The following is a 19,043-nucleotide window of genomic DNA, read 5'->3' on the forward strand; positions in this document are numbered from 1 at the left end:
GAAAATACCTGGAGAGGTTGTTTAAAATGCAAATTCACAACCCACCCACCCCCCAAATTTGGACTGAGTACCTCTGTGGTGGCGCATAGGAACCTGACTTTTTAACAACTGCCCCAAGGGATTCTAATACAAGTGGTTCAGGGACCACACTGTGGAAACAAAGGTCCAGGGTGAAAAGGATGGGAGTGCCGTGGTCTGGGGTGGAGGTTTGGGGGCAGAGTTATTTGTTACAGTTAGGTTGGTTTCCAATCTATACAGCCTGACTTCCATCTCTCACCACACACATTCCCACATCCTTTCCCTGCCTCTCTCCCCCTTCTCCACCTTCATCTCCAATCTAGATCTTATGAAATGCAGGTGGTGGCAGCCATATCTCCAAAGGCTCCTGCTGGGCCTATGTCCTGCAGCTGTGGTAAGAATCCTGCTGCATGATAGTACTCAAATTTACCACTCTTTCCTTTTCCCTCGCAAGGGCACAGGAAAGGCAATAGAGCAGAGTGGAAAGAACAGTGTCAGAAAGACTTGGGTCTGAGTTCCAGTAAAAATTTAAAATCTGGCTCCATAACACAAAAGCTGCATGACCTTGAGCACAGTAATTTATCTCAGTTTCAGTAAAATATTTATCTTACAAAGCTGCTGTCAGGATTAACTATATAAAAAGGACCTAGAAATGATGCTGGGCACATGGAAAGATGATTAATAATAACAGAACTATGTTTATTGTTAGAACAAAGTCCCTAACTCAGGGCCACAGCGTATCGTTGTGCAAGTCGTGCAGTGTACTACCTTCACTGCTGTGTGTTTCATCCTTTTTCCTCATTCTCATCAAAGGAATTGGACTGCAAGGTCCCCTGGTTAATGTTTAGCCCTGATCAATAGCCAAGAAACCAGGAGATCTTGGGTCTCAGCTCAGCCACATGTCTGCCTAGCCAGGAGGCCCTCACCAACCAAGGATTTTAACCCGAGGCTCATTCACTCACTGTTCTCATCTACTAAAAACGGACATATAATAAAAGGCAAGTTGAGGCTTAAGAGCAGTGTGAAAATCAAAAGGATTAGATATTCTAAGTTATCTTGTTTGGGCACCAATTGCTTATGTCAGCCTTACAGAATTTACCTATAGGTAGCCAACTCCAGAATCAGTTGGAAGAAACATACAGTGCCCTTCTAGACATTTGGTGTCCCAATTCTTGGCACTGTAACCTTATCTGGAGGCACTGGGCTCTGGCAAGGCAACTTGGAAATTTCTATTCTCTGCATCAATACTGATTTTAAAGGCACTCCCCTCTCCCTACTTACAGGGCCAGCATGAGCTTTGCAGAGTCACTTCTGACAGGGGAGCAGAAGTGGGAATGACTCCACAAAGGGAAAGAACCTTCAATGGAATCAGCTGGGTCAATGAGCACATATTCTGTGCAAGGTGACCAGATCAAAGGGGAGCAAAACCGATATAGCTCCTCCCTTCCAGGCACTACAGATGAAGCAGACTGGTGAACAGAAGGCTGCCATTGAAGTGTGTCAGGCTCAAAGAAGGATACTGGCCCCTAGAGGTCCTATTTTCAGCAGGCTCGAGCTGTCTATATGCACAGATATCTACATCTGTGCTTTGGGACCAAGTGGAGTGGAGTGAAGGATAAGGAGTTTCATGAAGGGAAAAAGAACTAGAGTTTCTTTCAAGTGTGTCTTAGGCACTGTTTCAAGCACTTTCATGCATGTACTTCTATTAGTCTTCCCATCAACCCATCAAAGTTGGTGCCATTATTGCCAGTTGGCAGATGAGAATCCCAAGGCTTAGAAGGAGTATATCATTTTCCCAGCTAGTAAGAAACAGTAGTGTCCAGACTGAAAATTGCCTTATCTGACTCCAAGGGACAATCCCATCGAATCAAGGACTCCTAAGGTGAGGCAAAAGGTACTTGCACAGCAGTCATCTCCAGGTGTCCATGGAGACATTAGCTCTTTCCATGGCATCATGAAAGCTAAGTATAAGAAAGGGCTTTGTTGACACCAGCAAGGAGACTACATCCCAAAAACAAAAGCAAGTTGCCTGCCAAGACCTAGGCTGTTCTTCTCTTTTCCTCTTGGCACAGGTTACCTTTTCTTCTGATGAATAGATTTGCCTGTTTTGTTAAAATCTTTCTTTTTTTTTTTTTGAGCCTAATAATGACTGAAAATGAAACCCAGTATTTGCCGAGACTGAAAAATCTCCCCTGCCTCTTCCTCAGCCTTCTGAAGTTTTCTTGTTTGGAAATTTTATTTTTAAACCCACCACAATAGCTTGGCATTCCAGGATCTCGGCAGCAAGGGCACACAGGTCAGCCCCTCTCCCCTTTCCCTTTCCTCAGCAGCCAAAAGATAAGGCTGCTCCAAGAGAAACAGCCACTCCCAGGTTATTGCTGAAGGAAATATTTGCAAGATCCAGGAAGTGAGACACAAGGAGGCTTGCACAGGGAGGGGAGAAGGGCCAAAGAGTTTGTTGTTGCCACCCTTCTCTGCCTCTGGCATCACAGAACTTAAAGTAAAGAACAACTCATCTGGAAATGACAAATGCAAGTAGCAAGACTCGTCCTGAACCTTCTACAGCCCCGCAGGGGGCTGTTGTAAAGTGTCCTTTGAAGACATCAGAGAAGTCATTGGATTATTGGGACTGTCCTGGGTAAAGACTAGCTCCATTTCTCCAATGGCCCCAACTTCGAATTTTGAAGAGGTCTTCCCATTACTCCTCTGGATTTTACATAGTATCATGGACATGGTGGCAAGGGATGATAGCAATCGGTCTTGTTTACTGAGAGTCCATCATGCATCGGGCACAGGGCTGGACAGCACACAGACCTGATTTCATTTAACTCTCAAGACATCTTCTGGCATAGGTTTTCTTTTGCCCATGTTAGAAATGAGGCTCAGAGAAGTTAAACAACTGGGTGAACACAAAGGGAATAGGGGCCAGGAGAAGTAACAGCTGAGGTCTGACTCCGATGCCCACGCTTTTGCTAATAAAACATGCTGCCTCACCAGGGTTCTGATAACCCTCTCAAGAGATTTAATAAAAGGCATTTTAGGAATAAATAAAACACTGTCAAGGGACCTGGATGGTCTGATATCCACGAGAACAATTCCGCTGAGGATCAGGCTGGCCAAGGCAATCAAGGTTCTATTCTCTGATATGCAGAGGTTCTGAAACTTGGGCATGTGCATCAGAGCCACCTAGAGGGCTTGTTCAAACACAGACTGCTGGGTTCTATCCCCAGAATGTCTGATTTAGTAAGTCTGGGGAAGGGTAGAGAATTTTTGTTTCTAACAATTTCCCAGATGATGATGGTACTGCTGGTCTGGGACCACACTTTGAGATCTACTGCTCTAATCATCATTACCTACCAGGTTCCCAACTCATCAGGTTATCTTAAGAAGTATAAAGCCATTTGGAAAAAAAAACTTCTCAAAACTAAATTCATTCAATTAACTATATATATATATATATATATATATATATATATATATATATATACCATCCATGTGACAACTGGGCTGAAGATTTACAAAATAAAATAATGGGAATACTGGAGGTCCAAAAAGTTCTGGGAATCCTGATGTTATTCAAGGAAATTTGGTGCCCAACCATGGTTAAGCAATGGATGGGTCAGGGAAAGAGAGGAAGTGTTGTCTATTTGAGTCTTCATGTATACCAGATGTTAATGTACTGAATTTTAAAGAATACAATGGGAAAGTTATAAAGAACATGATTCTATCTTGTTTAAAAGTTTAAAAGGCATTTTTGGGGCACCTGGGTGGCTCAGTCAGTTAAGCATCCAACTTCAGCTCAGATCATGATCTCACGGTTCGTGAGTTCAAGCCCCACGTCAGGCTCTGTGCTGACAGCTCAGAGCCTGGAGCCTGCTTCAGAATCTATGTCTCCCTCTGTCTCTGCCCTTCCCCTGCTCATGCTCTCGTGCTCTCTCTCTGTCTTTCTTTATTTCTCTCTCTCTCAAAAATAAACATTTAAAAAATAAAAAATAAAAGACATTCTTCAATTATTAATGAGAATTATTATTATGGAGTAGTTCTCTGGGATGCATGTATTTAACATTTAAGAGTAACCCTAAAAATTCAGGAAGTGTAGTAACTGGTCATTTTGCAAAGGATATGAATTTGACTTCAAGGCATCGCAATACTGGCTTATAGGACAAGTCACCAAAGAAAGGAGAGAGCCTAGTCAACAACTTGGCATTTCAATGTGGCTTGGTGGGTTTCTATTTGCCATTGAGGTACACAGGTGCAGTAACTGTGGCAGAGAGAAAATGTGCTTCTTTTGAGTAATGGCACTGAAATGCAAATTATCTGCAAGTTAGTACTGGACACAGAAGTGATGGAAAGTTCTTAAGAAAGTGATGCTTCTCAGATAGAAAATACAATGTTTATTTGTGGGGTTGGGGAGGTTCTATGTTGGGGTGGTAGTGACAGATTTGGAAATTCGCAAAGGTCTGGTGATGTACACCCTCAGAAACATTAAAGCTCTTACAGAGTTAAATAAGCAGAAGTGTTGGTTGATGGAGAATTCTATCAAACTGAATTCTAGGTAACAGTGAGATCAAATGTGTTTAGTAAGTAATATTGTCTATCTGTCATTAGTATGTGGATCTTTCCAAAGTCTTTGATCTTTAACTTCCCAGGCCTAAATCAAACTAACCAGTTCTCTTCTTGAGATTTTCTTTTTCATTATAAAAATCCAGCAATTTGACATATACCCCAAAAACACCATGTACATTCAATTCCAGCTACTTACACTTTACCAGTTGCCTTTCTGAATTTTCTTTGTGTATGGCTACCATCAGATTCAACATGTGATTTAGGATTTAACCCTTTTTTGGTTAATATTATTACAAATACTCATTTCTGTGCAAGACCCAGTATTTGTACACCTGCCATTGTTAATGGCTATATTCTGTTCCATGATGATAATATATTAGCATGGCAAATGTTTTCCCCGATTATAAATAGCACTACTATGAATATATTTAAACAAATCATTTTTTCCTTTTTAGGTTATTCCCTTGGGGGTCTGGGCCAAAGAGTATGAACAAATAGCTTTATAACTTCTGTCACATATTTCTAGATTGCCCTCCAGAAAAACTGAACCAACTTATACTGCTCCCAGAAACAGTTTCCCCACAGCCTTGTCAAGATAGTGTTTTGTAATTTCTATTGATCATTTCCATTAATTGTTGATAGTTTAATAAGCAAGTTGTGATATGTGGAAGTTGTTTTTGTTTGTATGTCTTTAATTGCTACTAAGCTTGTACTTTTCCATGCAGTGATTTTATTGCCTTTATTTTCTCACGTGTAAAGTGCCTGCCCAGTTTCCTTGCTCTTTTATGAAGCTGAATCTGAAAGCTGACTTTCTATATCTATATCCATTCTTTATATTTTTTGGACAGTCAACTGTTATCAGTGATGCTGGCCCCAGATATTTTCCTCATTCTGTTGTTCAGCTTTTTATTACATTTTGTTGTACAAAGGTCTCCCCCCACCAACTTTCATATATTTAAAATCATCCATCTTGTCTCTAATGGTATCCTCCATTTAACAGACACAAATTTATCTTCTATCTAAGCTGGAATAAATATGCTATCTCACTGTCTGCTTTTTGGAATTTACTACGGAGTAAAGTGTGTACTAGTTATCTAAGTTAATCATTCTTGGGTGCCTGGGTGGCTCAGTTGGTTAAGCATCCGACTTTGGCTCAGGTCATGATCTCATGGTCCATGACTTTGAGTCCCGCAGTGGGCTCTGTGCTGACAGCTCAGAGCCTGGACCCTGCTTCAAATTGTGTGTCTCCCTCTCTCTCTGCCCCTCTCCCACTCATGCTCTGTCTCTGTCTCTCAAAAATAAAATAAATGTTAAGAAATTTAATTATTCTCCATAATGATACCTACAATTCCAACATTAAAGAAAGAGTGATTGCTTTCCCCAGTTCAGGGATGTTTCTAGTGCTCTATATTCTTAGAATAGCTTGAATCTATTCCTAGAATCTTTAAAAAAAACATTTCACTGTTTTCCTGTTTTCAACCCACTATCATATGGTTTTGATAATTGTCACTTTATGACAGGCTTTAAAATCTGATAGGGTAGGTCTACCATCATTGCCTTTTTAAATAAATGTATTCTTTGGTATTACTGCCTACTTGTTCTTCCAGGTAAATTTCACTATGAATTTGGCAAGTTCTATAAAGTATCCCACAGTGACTCTAATCAGTAGTGCATTACATCTATATATTAACTTAGGGAGTGTTATAATCATTGCTATATTTAGTCTTCCCAAATTGAAGCAGAGTACAGCTATGCATTTATTCAGGTCTTTATTTCTCCCATTAGAGTTTTATAATTTTCCTTGGATAAGTTTTGTGTGCCCAGGATTAAATTAATACCCAGATATTTAAATTCCCTTTGTCACACTTTTGACAAATCCTTCCATGTCTCGGAAGACTGCATTCTTCTTAGATGCAAAGCCTTCCTGAAAAGTGTACTCTTCCTAATACAATGAGGTTCAACTCTGAATTATCCATTTTCTTTCACTCAGTCAGCAAATTGGAAATGTGTACTAGATATTCTATACTCTGCTCATGGTGTGGTTTGATAAAAGGAAGGAAGAAAGCCCTAGGCTGGGAACTGAAACAACTGGGTAGTAGTCCAGTTTTGTCACGTACTTGCTTTATAATCCCAGAAGCAAAGGGCTTTGGAGTCAGATACCTGTTTGACCTTGGGAAAAGGACTTTAATCTATCTGTAAGTTCCCTTGTCTGTAAAATTGGGTCAATAAATGGTAACTATCTTGTAGGGTCATGATAAATAATGAATAATGAAAGGGAAATGCTTATAGCAGTGACTGACACATAAGAAACACTTAATAAACATTAGCTATTATACCTTTTGTTGTCGTTGCTAATAATAGTATAATACTACCTTTCCTGAGTCTCAGCTTCCTTCAGTGAAATGGGAAAAAATAAGGCTTAACTGCATAGGGTTGTTGTGAGGATTAACTGTAAATGTGGCCATGTGTATAAAAACACTCTACACACTTTAAAGCTCTGTGCAAAGTGGTAAAATGGAAAAGATCACAGGAAGCAATTGTAGGTACAGAAAACCAAAAGTGATAATCTGGAAAATACTTTCTTTTGGCTTTTAAATACATAGCTTATGTATATAGCTTTTTCTCCCAGCAGAGCTACTCACCACCAATTTTCCCTCCTGCTAATATTATAATGCATTTGCATTCTCTGCACACAAACCAAATAACAGTGGAGGGATACAACCAAGAGTGTAACTACCTGGAATTAAAATTCATTGCAGGCTTCCAAGCAAAGAGAGTGGCTCAAGAATATACTTTTGATTTTCCCACCTACACCCATCATTCCAATTGAGACAGAAACGACATAAGAAATGTTAAAAATTTGTGTTGTGGTGGTTGGAGGGGAAGGTGAGCGGAAACTCCATCAAGATTTCTCTTCTTTTTTTTTTCAACGTTTTTTATTTATTTTTGGGACAGAGAGAGACAGAGCATGAACGGGGGAGGGGCAGAGAGAGAGGGAGACACAGAATCGGAAACAGGCTCCAGTCTCCGAGCCATCAGCCCAGAGCCTGACACGGGGCTCGAACTCAGCCCAGAGCCTGACGCGGGGCTCGAACTCAGCCCAGAGCCTGACGCGGGGCTCCAACTCACGGACCGCGAGATCGTGACCTGGCTGAAGTCGGACGCTCAACCGACTGCGCCACCCAGGAGCCCCAAGATTTCTCTTCTTAAGTGTCATCTCTGCCCTTGACCTTCTCATCTTCCCTGAGGTCATAAACTGTCATCCGTCTTAAGAATCCATACTCTTTTTCCTTCCATTGACCTCTCTCTTCTGGTTTTAAATTTAAACCAGTCTCCCAGATCCTGACCAAACCTTCACTTAAACCAGTGGTTCTCATCAGTAGCTGGAATCAGAATCACTTGCAGGGCTGTTAAAACACAGACTGTGGGCCCCATCCCAGTTTCTGATTCAGTAGGTCTGAGTGGGGCCTTGGAATTTTCATCCCTAACAAATTCAGAGGAGATACTGAGGGTGTTGGTCCTAGGAACACATTCTGAGAACCACCAACTTAAACCTCATTGCTCTCTCTAATTACCACCCCATTTATCTCCTTCCTTTCCCTGGCCAACTTTTTCTTTTAGAGCATTTTGAAGTGTTCAAATTCTTCCTTTAAAATGTTTTCCAAATCACAGTCACCCTAACACATATTCATTGTATTAAAATTAATGAAAAGAAACTGAAACCTTCCTACAGTGCTAGTGGAAATGTGAAATGGTACAGCCACTTTGAAAAACAGGCTGTTCCTTGGAAAGTTAATAGAATTACCATATGGCCCCCAAATTCCACTCCTAAGTATGAGAGAACTGAAAACATGTCCACACAGAAACTTGTACATGAATGGTCATGGCAGCATTATTCACAACAGCTAAAAAGTGAAAATAACACAAATGTCCACTAAATAGATAAGTGGATACATAAAAAGTGGTATATCCATACAGTGGACTATTATTTGGCAAAGAAAAGGCATGAAATACCGATACAGGCTACAACACAATGAACCATTATAGCACACGAAGTGAAAGAAGCCAGACACAAAAGCCCTCATATTGTATCATTCCATCTACTGGAAGTGTACAGTATAGGCAAATCCACGGGAACAGAAAGTAGATTTGTGGTTGCTTGATGTTGATGGTGGGAATGGGGAGTGACTGTAAATGTGCACAGGGAATCTTTGTAGGGAGATGGATAGGTCTTAAAATTGGATTGTGGTGATGATTGCATAGCATCATAAATTTACCAAAGCTCACTGAATTCCACACTTAAAATAGGTGAATTTATGATGTGTAAAGCTCTATACATTTTTCTTCTATGAATACCCCTCACAGACCATCATGCCATCTACTTGCTATGCCCACTGCTTTACTAAGTTTGCTTTCTTGAAGGTCACTTGCGATTCCCAATTGTCAGAGCCAGTAGCGATTCTCTCTGTATCTTCTCTGATGGTGCACTGGCCAACCTCTTCTGCTACACCAGCTGCTTGCCCATTCAGTTTCCTTTACTGGTTCTTCTTCCTCATCCTACTCCCTGCCTGGATGATTGACAAACCTCCTGCAAAGAATCCACCTGTCTTCCTCACTAATTTCAAGTTCAACATATCTCAACTCAAGCTTATCTTCTGCACCAAGCTAGCTCCCCTCTCTCACCTGTCCCAGCTACTTCAATAACTTTCTCCAGGTCACCTGGGGCTCAGAGTGTTGTTGTTTTGCCCAGAGTTATTTTTGACTTATTACTTTTCTTTCCCAAATTCCAGTCACCAGTTCTCTCTACTCTTCCCTCAAAACGTGTCACTTATTTGTAAACAAATCATTTGAACAATTCACTTGAGAAACAATGCAAATATTAAATAAACACACAAAAACATTTCAAACTAGAATAATCAAAGTAAGCCAATTAAAATTATAATAGGTGCCATTTATGCCCATTGCATTAGAAACATTTTCCACAGATGGCAAGATTTGGGGGAAATTGGTATCCTTATATATTGCTAATGGCAGTGTAAAATGCCTCCTGGGAAAACAATTTGGTGAAATCTATCAAGAACAAGAAGAATGTTCATATTGCTTCAACTAGTAATCACAACTCTAGATAATTATTTTTAATGAGATAATTCAAAATGAGAAAAAGGTTATAGCTACTCCAAATTTTTCTGCAGCATTACTTTATAATAGCAAGAAATTTGAAACAACCTAATTATCCAACATTTTGGGAATGATTAAGCAAATCACAGCACATTAAGCTGGTGAAATATGCAGCCATTAAAATTTATAACGATTGAGGAGGCCTGTATAGTAACATGAAAAATTGTTTGCCAAGTAATGCTTAGTGGGGGAAAAAAAGAAGCCGGACACACAAAAATCGCATCTACATAGTTTTTATATAACTATGCCAAAAAAATCTCCGTACCTATAGATAAAAGCTGGTAGGGAAATAAAAACAATCAGGGTGTTTGGGTGGTAGGAATAAGGCTACTTTTTCTTCTGTTTTTAATTTCCTGTAATTTTGTTTTCACAATAAACATCTCCACGCCCCCCCCCTCCAAAATATCACACATATTTATCTATCTCTTCTGCTTCATTCCTACTGCACCTCCACCTTCCCAATCCAAGGCCCTCCTCTTCCATGCCTGGATCACTTACCCTAATTTTTCTTCCTTCAACCTATCTAGGCTACAAATGCAGCAAGGTTGCCTCAGTCCCACATTTATCACATCATTTACCTGATCGATAACCTGCAGTATCTTTCGTATTTGTGATACTATATAGTTTTCAAGGCCTACCTATCCTGGTCCAATATTTCACTCTTCACCCCTTTCCTCTACTGTTACTGCTGCTGCTGCTCCCCGGTATTCCTCTTTATTATTACAACTAACATTTACTGAGGGTTTACTGTGCCAGGTTTTGTTCCAAATGCTTTGTACATATTTTCTAATTTAATCCTGGCAACAATCACCTGAGCTAGGTACTCTTACCCCATTTCACAAATAAAGAAACTGATAGGGCAGAGAGAGGAAGAGCCACCCACTTGCCAAGGTTACACAAGCTAGAGAAAATAAGAATCTGGATTTGAACCCAGGCAGGCTGATTCCAAGGCCAGAACCGTTAACCCGTGAAGTTTATTTCTCCAACATACTCTGCTTAGCTCCCCTGGGTTTTTCCTCCTGTAGGTCCCAGCCTTCAGTTTTCTTACCCTCCAACAAACTTAAATAGAAAACAATTTATCATGTATCGGCTCCTTACCATGTGCCAGATACTTCTTGTTTAAACCATGTATTTGACACTTTTCATCTTACAACAACTCATCAGAGTAAGCAAAAGCTAAGTTTAAATCCTGGTTTGTCCCTTTGATAGCCATGAGACCTTCAGTAAACTACTATAACTTCTCTGAGCCTCATATCTTTCTCTGAGTCAGTGGTTCCCAAAGTGTGATCCCAGGACCAGCTGCATGAGCATCACCTGGGCAACCTTGTTAGAAATGCAGATTTTTACTTTTATTCCATACCTACTGAATCACAGTTTCTGGAAGGGGTTGGGGGGTAAGTGTAGGATCCACCTGTCTGTGTTTTAACAAGCCCTCCAGGTGTTTCTAAAGCACATTCAAGTTTGAAAGCCACTGTTCTAGTTATAATAATACATACCTGACAGGATCTTGGAAAATATAAAACATAACATAATATGTGTAACTTAGCTTGCAGCACATTGTTTTGTAAGTGGTAATTTATGATTATTGCTACTTAACTTTGTGTGGGTTAGTCTTCCTTGCTCAAGCTGTGGGTGGACAGGCATTGTGCTTCCTGATGCTCGCTCTCTAATACTCCCCTGCTTGCCTAGAAAAAGGCAGTGCGTACACTAGGTTTTGAATAAAGTCCTCTTACTTCACAGGCTGACTGGGAAGAGAACCATTTTGTAGAAGCACTGTAGTTGAGTCTAGTGTCTCTAAAGGTAGACCACCTGGGTCTAATCAACTTACTACACCTGTGGGATTTTAGGCAAGTGAATTTATCAGTTTCTTCTGCCAGAGAGACTAATAATAACTACCCCTTTAGGTTATGGTGATAGACACAGTTGACCTTTGAACAACGTGGGGGTTAGGGACACCAATCCCCACCCCCCATGCAGTTGGAAATCCATGTATAACTCTCGACTCCCCCAAAACTTAACTACTAACAGCCTACTGTTGACTGGCAGCCTTACTGATAACATAGTCGATGAGCTCATATTTTGTATGTCTTAGGTATCGTATGCTATATTCTTATGAGGAAGTAAGCTAGGGAAAAGAAAAATGTCATTAAGCAAATCATAAGTTGGGGGGGGGGCACCAGGATGGCTCAGTCAGTTGATTTCAGCCCAGGTCACGATCTCACGGTTTGTGAGATTGAGCCCCGTGTAGGTGTAGGACTCTGTGCTGACAGCGTGGAGCCTGCTTGGGATTCTCTCTCCGTTTCTCTTTGCCCCTCCCTCACTTGCTCTCTCTCAAAATAAATAAACATTTTGAAAGATCATTAAGGAGAGAAAATATATTTAAAGTACTGTATTGTATTCATTGGAAAAAAAATCCATGTATAAGCAAACCCATGCAGTTCAGACCTGTGTCATTCAAGGGTCAGCTGTAAATATTTGTAAAGTGCTTTGGTGCCTAGAATAGAGCAATGTGCTCAAGAAATGCTCGTTAGCATTATTATTTTTGTGTCATTTCACCCATTCAATGGTGGAGGAGGCTCTGTTTCCTCAGTTGGTAAGCCAACGGCAAATACCTCTTGAGGGACTTCTCTGTGTCAGGCGCTATGTTAGGCACAGAAGATAAGTCTCTGTGGTAAGAAGATAAGGCTGAGATGTGGTCTCCTCTCTCAAAGGTCTCAGTCTAATATGGGAAACTCAGCAGATCCACAGCAGGGAATCAGACCAGCCAGAGAGTTCCAAAGGCCTCAGACTTCTGAGACAGGATGCTGAGGGATCCTTTTGAAAGGTTTCCTTTGGGATCCTAATCGATGAAGTTGTAAGGGGAAAAGCATAAACTTTGGGGCCAGACAAACCTGGGTCCAAATTCTGGCTTCATCGCTTATTGGTTGTGTGACCTCATCTATAAAATATGTAATGAAATGAACTGTTGTGGGGAATAAATGAGATTATGGGTTAAAAAAGATCCAGTCCAGTGACTGACACTTAGATTATTCAAAAATGTTGGGTTCCTCTCTTTTCTCATGGCCAACCAGAAACCTGATGGGTGCCCCATACTTTGGAGTCAAAAGAAAGCCAAAATTATTCCTGCATGTACCACCAAATCACAGGGGGTCAGAAGACCCGGGATTCTAGTCCACTTCCTTGGTGCTCCCTCCATTGGTGCCCCCACAGAGGCACAACTAAGGGCCTTCTTCCTCCTTCATTTCTAGAGTTTGAGTTAAAGAATCAATATAATTTCAGGGTATCCTGTATAATTTGACCCAGAGAAGAACTGGCTAAAAGAACATATCAAGGAATTTCATGAAAACGAAGGCTGCCAGGCTGATTGATGGAGAGCAAACTGGAAAAACTAACTGTCCACTCCTTCTAGTCACCTGTGGCAAGTGGGCTTATCTCTGGGGAGCATAAGCACTGGGTGCCAAGCTCCTCACATTACAGGAGTAGACTCTCTACTTTTTTTTTCCTTAAGGGTTTTGCCCAAGCAACTCTCTTCCCTTTAGTCCAGGCCATATGTGCCGTTTGCAAAAATGTCCCTACCTTCTTCCAGGAATTTTAATCTATCGTTAGCATGATCTGCCCCTGGATATGCCTTAAGTTCTTCACAAGCCCTGTAAAAAGAAAGGTGGCAGAGGCCAAAAAACAGGTGGCTCCAACAAAGGAGGCAAAGGCACAGTGGTAGCTGGACAGTCTTATCTCGTCTCTGTCCTTTCCAATTAATTGTCCAGTGGCTGCTGTGGATGTGAGCATACTTTATGCCATCTCAGCTATATTTCAGCATGATCTGCTCCCACATGTCTTGTGGCTGGGCAAGCCTGCCCCAAGCCTCTGAGCTGATGGGCACACTTCCCCACAATACTATGGGGAATACTATGTATTCCAAAACATCATAGTGATCAGTTTGGTCTGTAGCCCAGCTGCCTGGGGAGCAGGCTAGATTACATCTGTGGTATGAAGTTCTTGGTATGGACACACCAGGCCAGGTTCCTCAAAGGAAACTGAGCAAACAGAAGATCTTAGCAATTTCTATAGAAGTCTCAGAGACATCAACACACCCTACTCCCTGAGTGATCACTTACCTCCCTGACTGGCTGGTCTTCCTGTTTCCTGTTATTGGTTTCCATTTATCCCCAGGAAATTCCTGCAAAGCAAAATTGTGATAAATTAGGGAGCTCTGAGCAGCCAGGTATCCAGATGTCTTCAAAAATGTGAAGAGGTCAGAAGCCTGTCCCTGGCCAGACCCCGCTCCCCGCACTTGGTTTCTTCTACTTTCCCACACAGGCTAGAGAAATATGCACCTGGAGTGCTGCCTTTCTGTCCAGAGGCCTGGTGAACTTCTGGGGGCATGCAGAGACTAAGAGAGTACTCAGAGACCTGGATCATGTGCTCTAGAAACTCCGTGTTTCCCTCTCTTTCTCCACTCCCCTCCCAAACCATCTTGTAAACCAGTTTAGCACGTTTGCTGTTTGCTCTGGCTCTTGTGAAGGAGGTCTTTTTGTTTATTCTGCTACATGAACCTGCTCATTCCTCTTGCCTCTTCTAACATAGAAAGCATCTTCTTCGAAGCCCTGGCCCTTGAGAGGGCTTTCAGGCCTGAAGCCCCGTGCTGCTCTAACCTTTTCCCAAGGTGAGGCACACACATAGAATGCATGCCAGCACACCTTTGTACTGCAGGGGCCCTTCCTTCTCCTCCCAGATCCACTGGTAGAGGCTGAGGCGGGCTCATCTCTGGAGAACACGAGTTCCAGGTGCCACGGTCCCCACATTACAGAAGCATGCTCTCCACCCTGGCCATTTTTTCCTTAAGGGCTTTGCCCAAGCAAACTGTAGCTCAAGTCATATGTGCCATTTGTAAAAATGCTCCTCCCTTCCTATTCTAGCTCCAAACCTGATGCAAATTTGCCTTTTGACATTCTCCCTGACTTTGCATCCAGCATTCTCTACCTGGCAACCCAAAGCTTAACTCAACAGGAAAGCACAATTTTTCCTAAACCTCACTGATCTCCCAAATTCCCTCTTCCTCCAATGCTGTCATTAGTCCTATTCAAAGTTTTATTAACCTTTGCCCCAGTAAAAAAAAATTTACTCCCTTTTGGGGGTAAGATACTTAGTGTCTGTCATACTGGCTAAGACACTTATTAGCTGTGCTGTCTGAGGGAAGTTATATCACCTCTCTGAACCTCAGCTTCCTATCTAGTAAATAAGGGCTATGCCATCAAGCTTTGCTGGCTTCCCGGGAGTGAGTACAAAATGGGATATGCATAGAGAATGCCTAGCACAATGCTTGGCATGCGAGAGGCTGTAGATGTTAGCAGTCACAAGAAAGATGAGGTTTTATAGCTTTCCCAAGACCAGAGCGGTCCCTGCCTGTACTTGTCATATTAGAGCAGCTCTGACCACTTGTTAGACTTCAAATTCTGCCTCAACACTCTTCTGAGATGTCCCTGCCCTCAAAGACACTATTACTCATTCAGGCACAATGGAAGCTAGGATTTCCTGTCCATGCCCTGTGGAAAGTGCTCAGTAAATAGCAGTGGCCAAACCAAAGTCCTGTCCCAATTTGCAATCTCCTTTTCAGCTCCCCAGTATCACCTTACTTTGTTTCCTTGAATCACTTAAGTTGGTGTAAACTGCCTGTACTCTATGGACCAATGAGGCAGTGATCCCTACAGCTTGTCGCAGATGGGGTTCAATTGTTGCCCCAATCGAAGTTATACTGCTAGAAGGCATCCTGCCATACTGGAGAGGGCCTGGGCTTTTCTTTCTTTTTCTTTTTGCATTCCAATTTTGTCTTTATTTGATTGGCCCAGGTTAAACTTAATGAAAATGCTAAATATTAACAAGGCTATGGGGACGACAAGCACTGTTTCAGGAGGAGAATTTGACAATATCAACCAAGGCTTTTATTTTTTTATCTTTTAAATAGTATATTCTATTTTTTTAAATATAATTTATTGTCAAGTTGGCTAACATACAGTGTCTACAGTGTGTTCTTGGTTTGGGGTGTAGATTCTCATGATTCATCATTTATATACAACACTCAGTGCTCATCCCAACAATGCCCATCATGCATTTTCCCCTCTCCCCTTTCCCCCCATCAACCCTCAGTTTGGGCCTGGGCTTTTCAATTAGCTTTTGCAGTGTAGGCAGTGTAGCACAACTAGGAGCTTGGCCTCTAAAGCTAGATGACATGGATTCAAATACCACACCTGCCCTTCCCTAGTGGTATGACTTCAGGCAAACTACACAGTTTCTCTTTAGCTTATCTTCCCCAGCTATTTAATAGTGAGCTCATCATAATAACAGTACCTATTTCCTGATTGCTTCCAGGACTAAATGAGTTGATACATATAAAGTGCCTAGAATAATACTGAGTGCAAAGTGGATACTCAAATGTCAGTTACGGTTATGTTGTTCAAGTTTTGCATTTGCCACTTGCTAGATGTGTCACCTCTGTGAGCCTCAGCTTCCTTGGCTATAAAATGGGGATTCTATGGGTGCCTGGATGGCTCAGTCAGTTGAGTGTCCGACTTCAGCTCAAGTCGTGATCTTGCAGTTCGTGAGTTCGAGCCCCGCATCGGGCTCTGTGCTGACAGCTCAGAGACTGGAGCCTGCTTTGAATTCTGTGTCTCCCTCTCACCATGCCCCTTCCCTGCTTGCACTCTGTCTCTCTCAAAAATAAATAAACACAAAAAAAAAATAAAAAAATTTAAAAATGGGGATCCTATTATACCTTAATCTCAAACAATTGTTAAATGAAATAATCTGATAATATGTGAAAAACTAACTGGCATGAAGTATGAGGAATGTAAGTGCATGCTGATTTTAGTTCTCTTAAAGTACTAAGGAGCTAATTAGCTCCCTAACCTCTTTCAGGGGCCATAAGGAGCAGAATCTCAACCCTACTTCAGACAGCCACCGACCATCACAACCACCTTGGTCATTTGACCTGGGATGTCCTATCCCACATTGTAAGTTTTCCTATGTCTGGCATGTACATGTGTGTGTTCAGGTGGCAGGGGAAGAACAGGCATGAAGTGGCTCCACATATCTGAAAGCCTAGTGTATAAGCAGACTTGCTGAGCTGGTCTAACTGGCATCGGGAACCCATTGTGTCCCCTTCCTTCAGAGTACAAAAGGAGAGGCATGGTGTGGGCACAGGCACACCTGCATTGCTGCTACCAACTGCTGCAACCTTCACATTTCATCTCCTTCTCTTATGGAGCTACCAGCTCTGGGCCAATACTCCTGCAAGCCATCATGTCCTTTCCCCCAACTTCAGCCTACTTCCTCTACTGTCTACTCGCAGGACCTTCTTTCAGCAAACATTTCAAACTAAGCTCAAATCTCCCTTTAGTTTAGGAGACAATAACTCACACTCAAAAGATGATAACTCTCTGGTAGTCACTGTTCTAAGCGCACCATTTAATCCTCTCAACCAACTTATGAAGTAAGTTATTACTTGCATTTTTTTTCACATGGGGAAGCTTAGGAATTTGAATGCAGGCAGTCTGGTTCCAGCATCAGTGATTTTTTAATCATTATTTTATATTTCCTCTCCTCTTTGCTTCAACATTTTGTCTTAAGTATTTCCAAGCATCCAGAAAAGTTGAACAAGTTTACAATCATCTATATACCCACCACTTAGATTCTGCAATGATTATGTTACTACATCTGCCTGATTCCATACCTGTTCACTCCTCTACCCATCCACCAATCTATCTTACATTCTTGATGCATTTTTAAAGTGAAAAAGAGATTTATCCCCATAAATTTGAAAACTTAAAGAAAATAGACAGATTTTTCTTGATGAATTACCAAAGCTCACTCAAGAAGAAAAAGATAATTGAAACGACCTGTATCTATTAAATAAATGGAATTTGTAGTTTAAAATCTTTCCACAAAGAAAACTCCAGGTCCCAATGGCTTCGATGATAAATTCTACTAAACATTTAAGGAAGAAATAATACCAGTAGTATGCAAACTCTTTTTGAAGGTGGAAGAGGAGGAACAACCTCCCGACATATTTGGTAAGGCCAGCATCTTGTCATGAAAACCAGACAAGGACATTATAAGAAAACTACAGACTAAAATCCCTGATCATCATAAACACAAAAATCCCTAACAAAATATTAGCAAATCTAGTCTTGTTCTTATTTCAAAAATCAATCAATAGAATTCACTGTATCAATAGAGTAAAAGAGAAAACTATAGGATCACTCCAATAGATATAGACAAAGCATTTTAAAGAATCCAGCATCTGCTCCTGACCAAAGCTCTTAGCAAATTAGGAATGAAAGGGAACTTCCTCAAGCTGTCAAAGGGCATCTATGAAAACTTATAGCTAACATCAAACTTAATATGGAGAGATTAGGAACAATGCAACACTAGCCACACTTACTATTTCTACTAAACATTGTGTTGGAGGTCCTAGACAGTGCAAGAAGGCCCCCTGTCCCCTAGAAAATGTATACACAATAGAAAGGAAGATAAAAAACAATTTCATTTGCAGATGACATGATTGTCTGTATAGAAAATCTTTTTAAAATCTACCACAAAGCTACTAGAACTAGTGAGTTTGGCAAGGTTGCAAGATACAAGACCAATATACAAAATTAAATTGTATTTCCATATAGTATTAACAATGAATTTTAACTTGACATTAAGAAAACAATACCATTTACAATAGCATCAAAAACATGAAATTCTAGGGATAAATAGCTAAATATTTGCAACATTTGTATGCTGAAAACTATAAGTTGTATACATCAATATACTTCAAAAACATCAGCATACATATTAAATAAAGTTTGATATTTGTTTATAATATTTTTAGGCAAAATTTACTTGCAGGGAAATGCACAAGTATTAAGTGCACATTTGTTGAGTTTCAATGAATGCATACACCTGTGTAACTCAAATGGTTATCAAGATACAGAACACTACCACCATCTGACAGAGTTCCCTCATGCGTTTTCCTGCTCAATCTCTGTGGCACCTTCCGTTGGTAACCAGTGTTTTATTGTTTCCCACAGAATAGCTGTTATAGAATGTTACATAAAAGGAATAGCATATACTCTTTTGTGTAAGGCTTCTTTCACCCCTAAGTTTCCTTTTTTTTTTCTTCAAAGAATGTGTATTGAAGAACTCCACACACTAAGTCATTCAGGAGTGTCTGCCTCTGCAACAACAGTTCAACACAGGAATTAACTTCTGATTTGAGTGCACCAGCCAAAAGGTGGTGC

At 41.0% G+C, this 19,043-nt stretch overlaps 1 protein-coding gene across 2 annotated transcripts in view; it reads right to left on the minus strand.

The window, feature by feature from the left end:
- SHROOM4 (shroom family member 4) overlaps positions 1–19,043 on the minus strand; it is a 278,831-nt gene that overhangs the window by 18,481 nt on the left and 241,307 nt on the right. For both annotated transcript variants that reach the window (XM_058714369.1, XM_058714371.1), the window contains one exon: positions 13,878–13,939. In XM_058714369.1, coding sequence (XP_058570352.1) covers positions 13,878–13,939 — 62 coding nt within the window. The remainder of the gene's footprint in view (positions 1–13,877; positions 13,940–19,043) is intronic.

This window comes from Neofelis nebulosa, chromosome X (assembly GCF_028018385.1).
Source record: "Neofelis nebulosa isolate mNeoNeb1 chromosome X, mNeoNeb1.pri, whole genome shotgun sequence".
Lineage (NCBI taxonomy): Eukaryota > Metazoa > Chordata > Mammalia > Carnivora > Felidae > Neofelis > Neofelis nebulosa.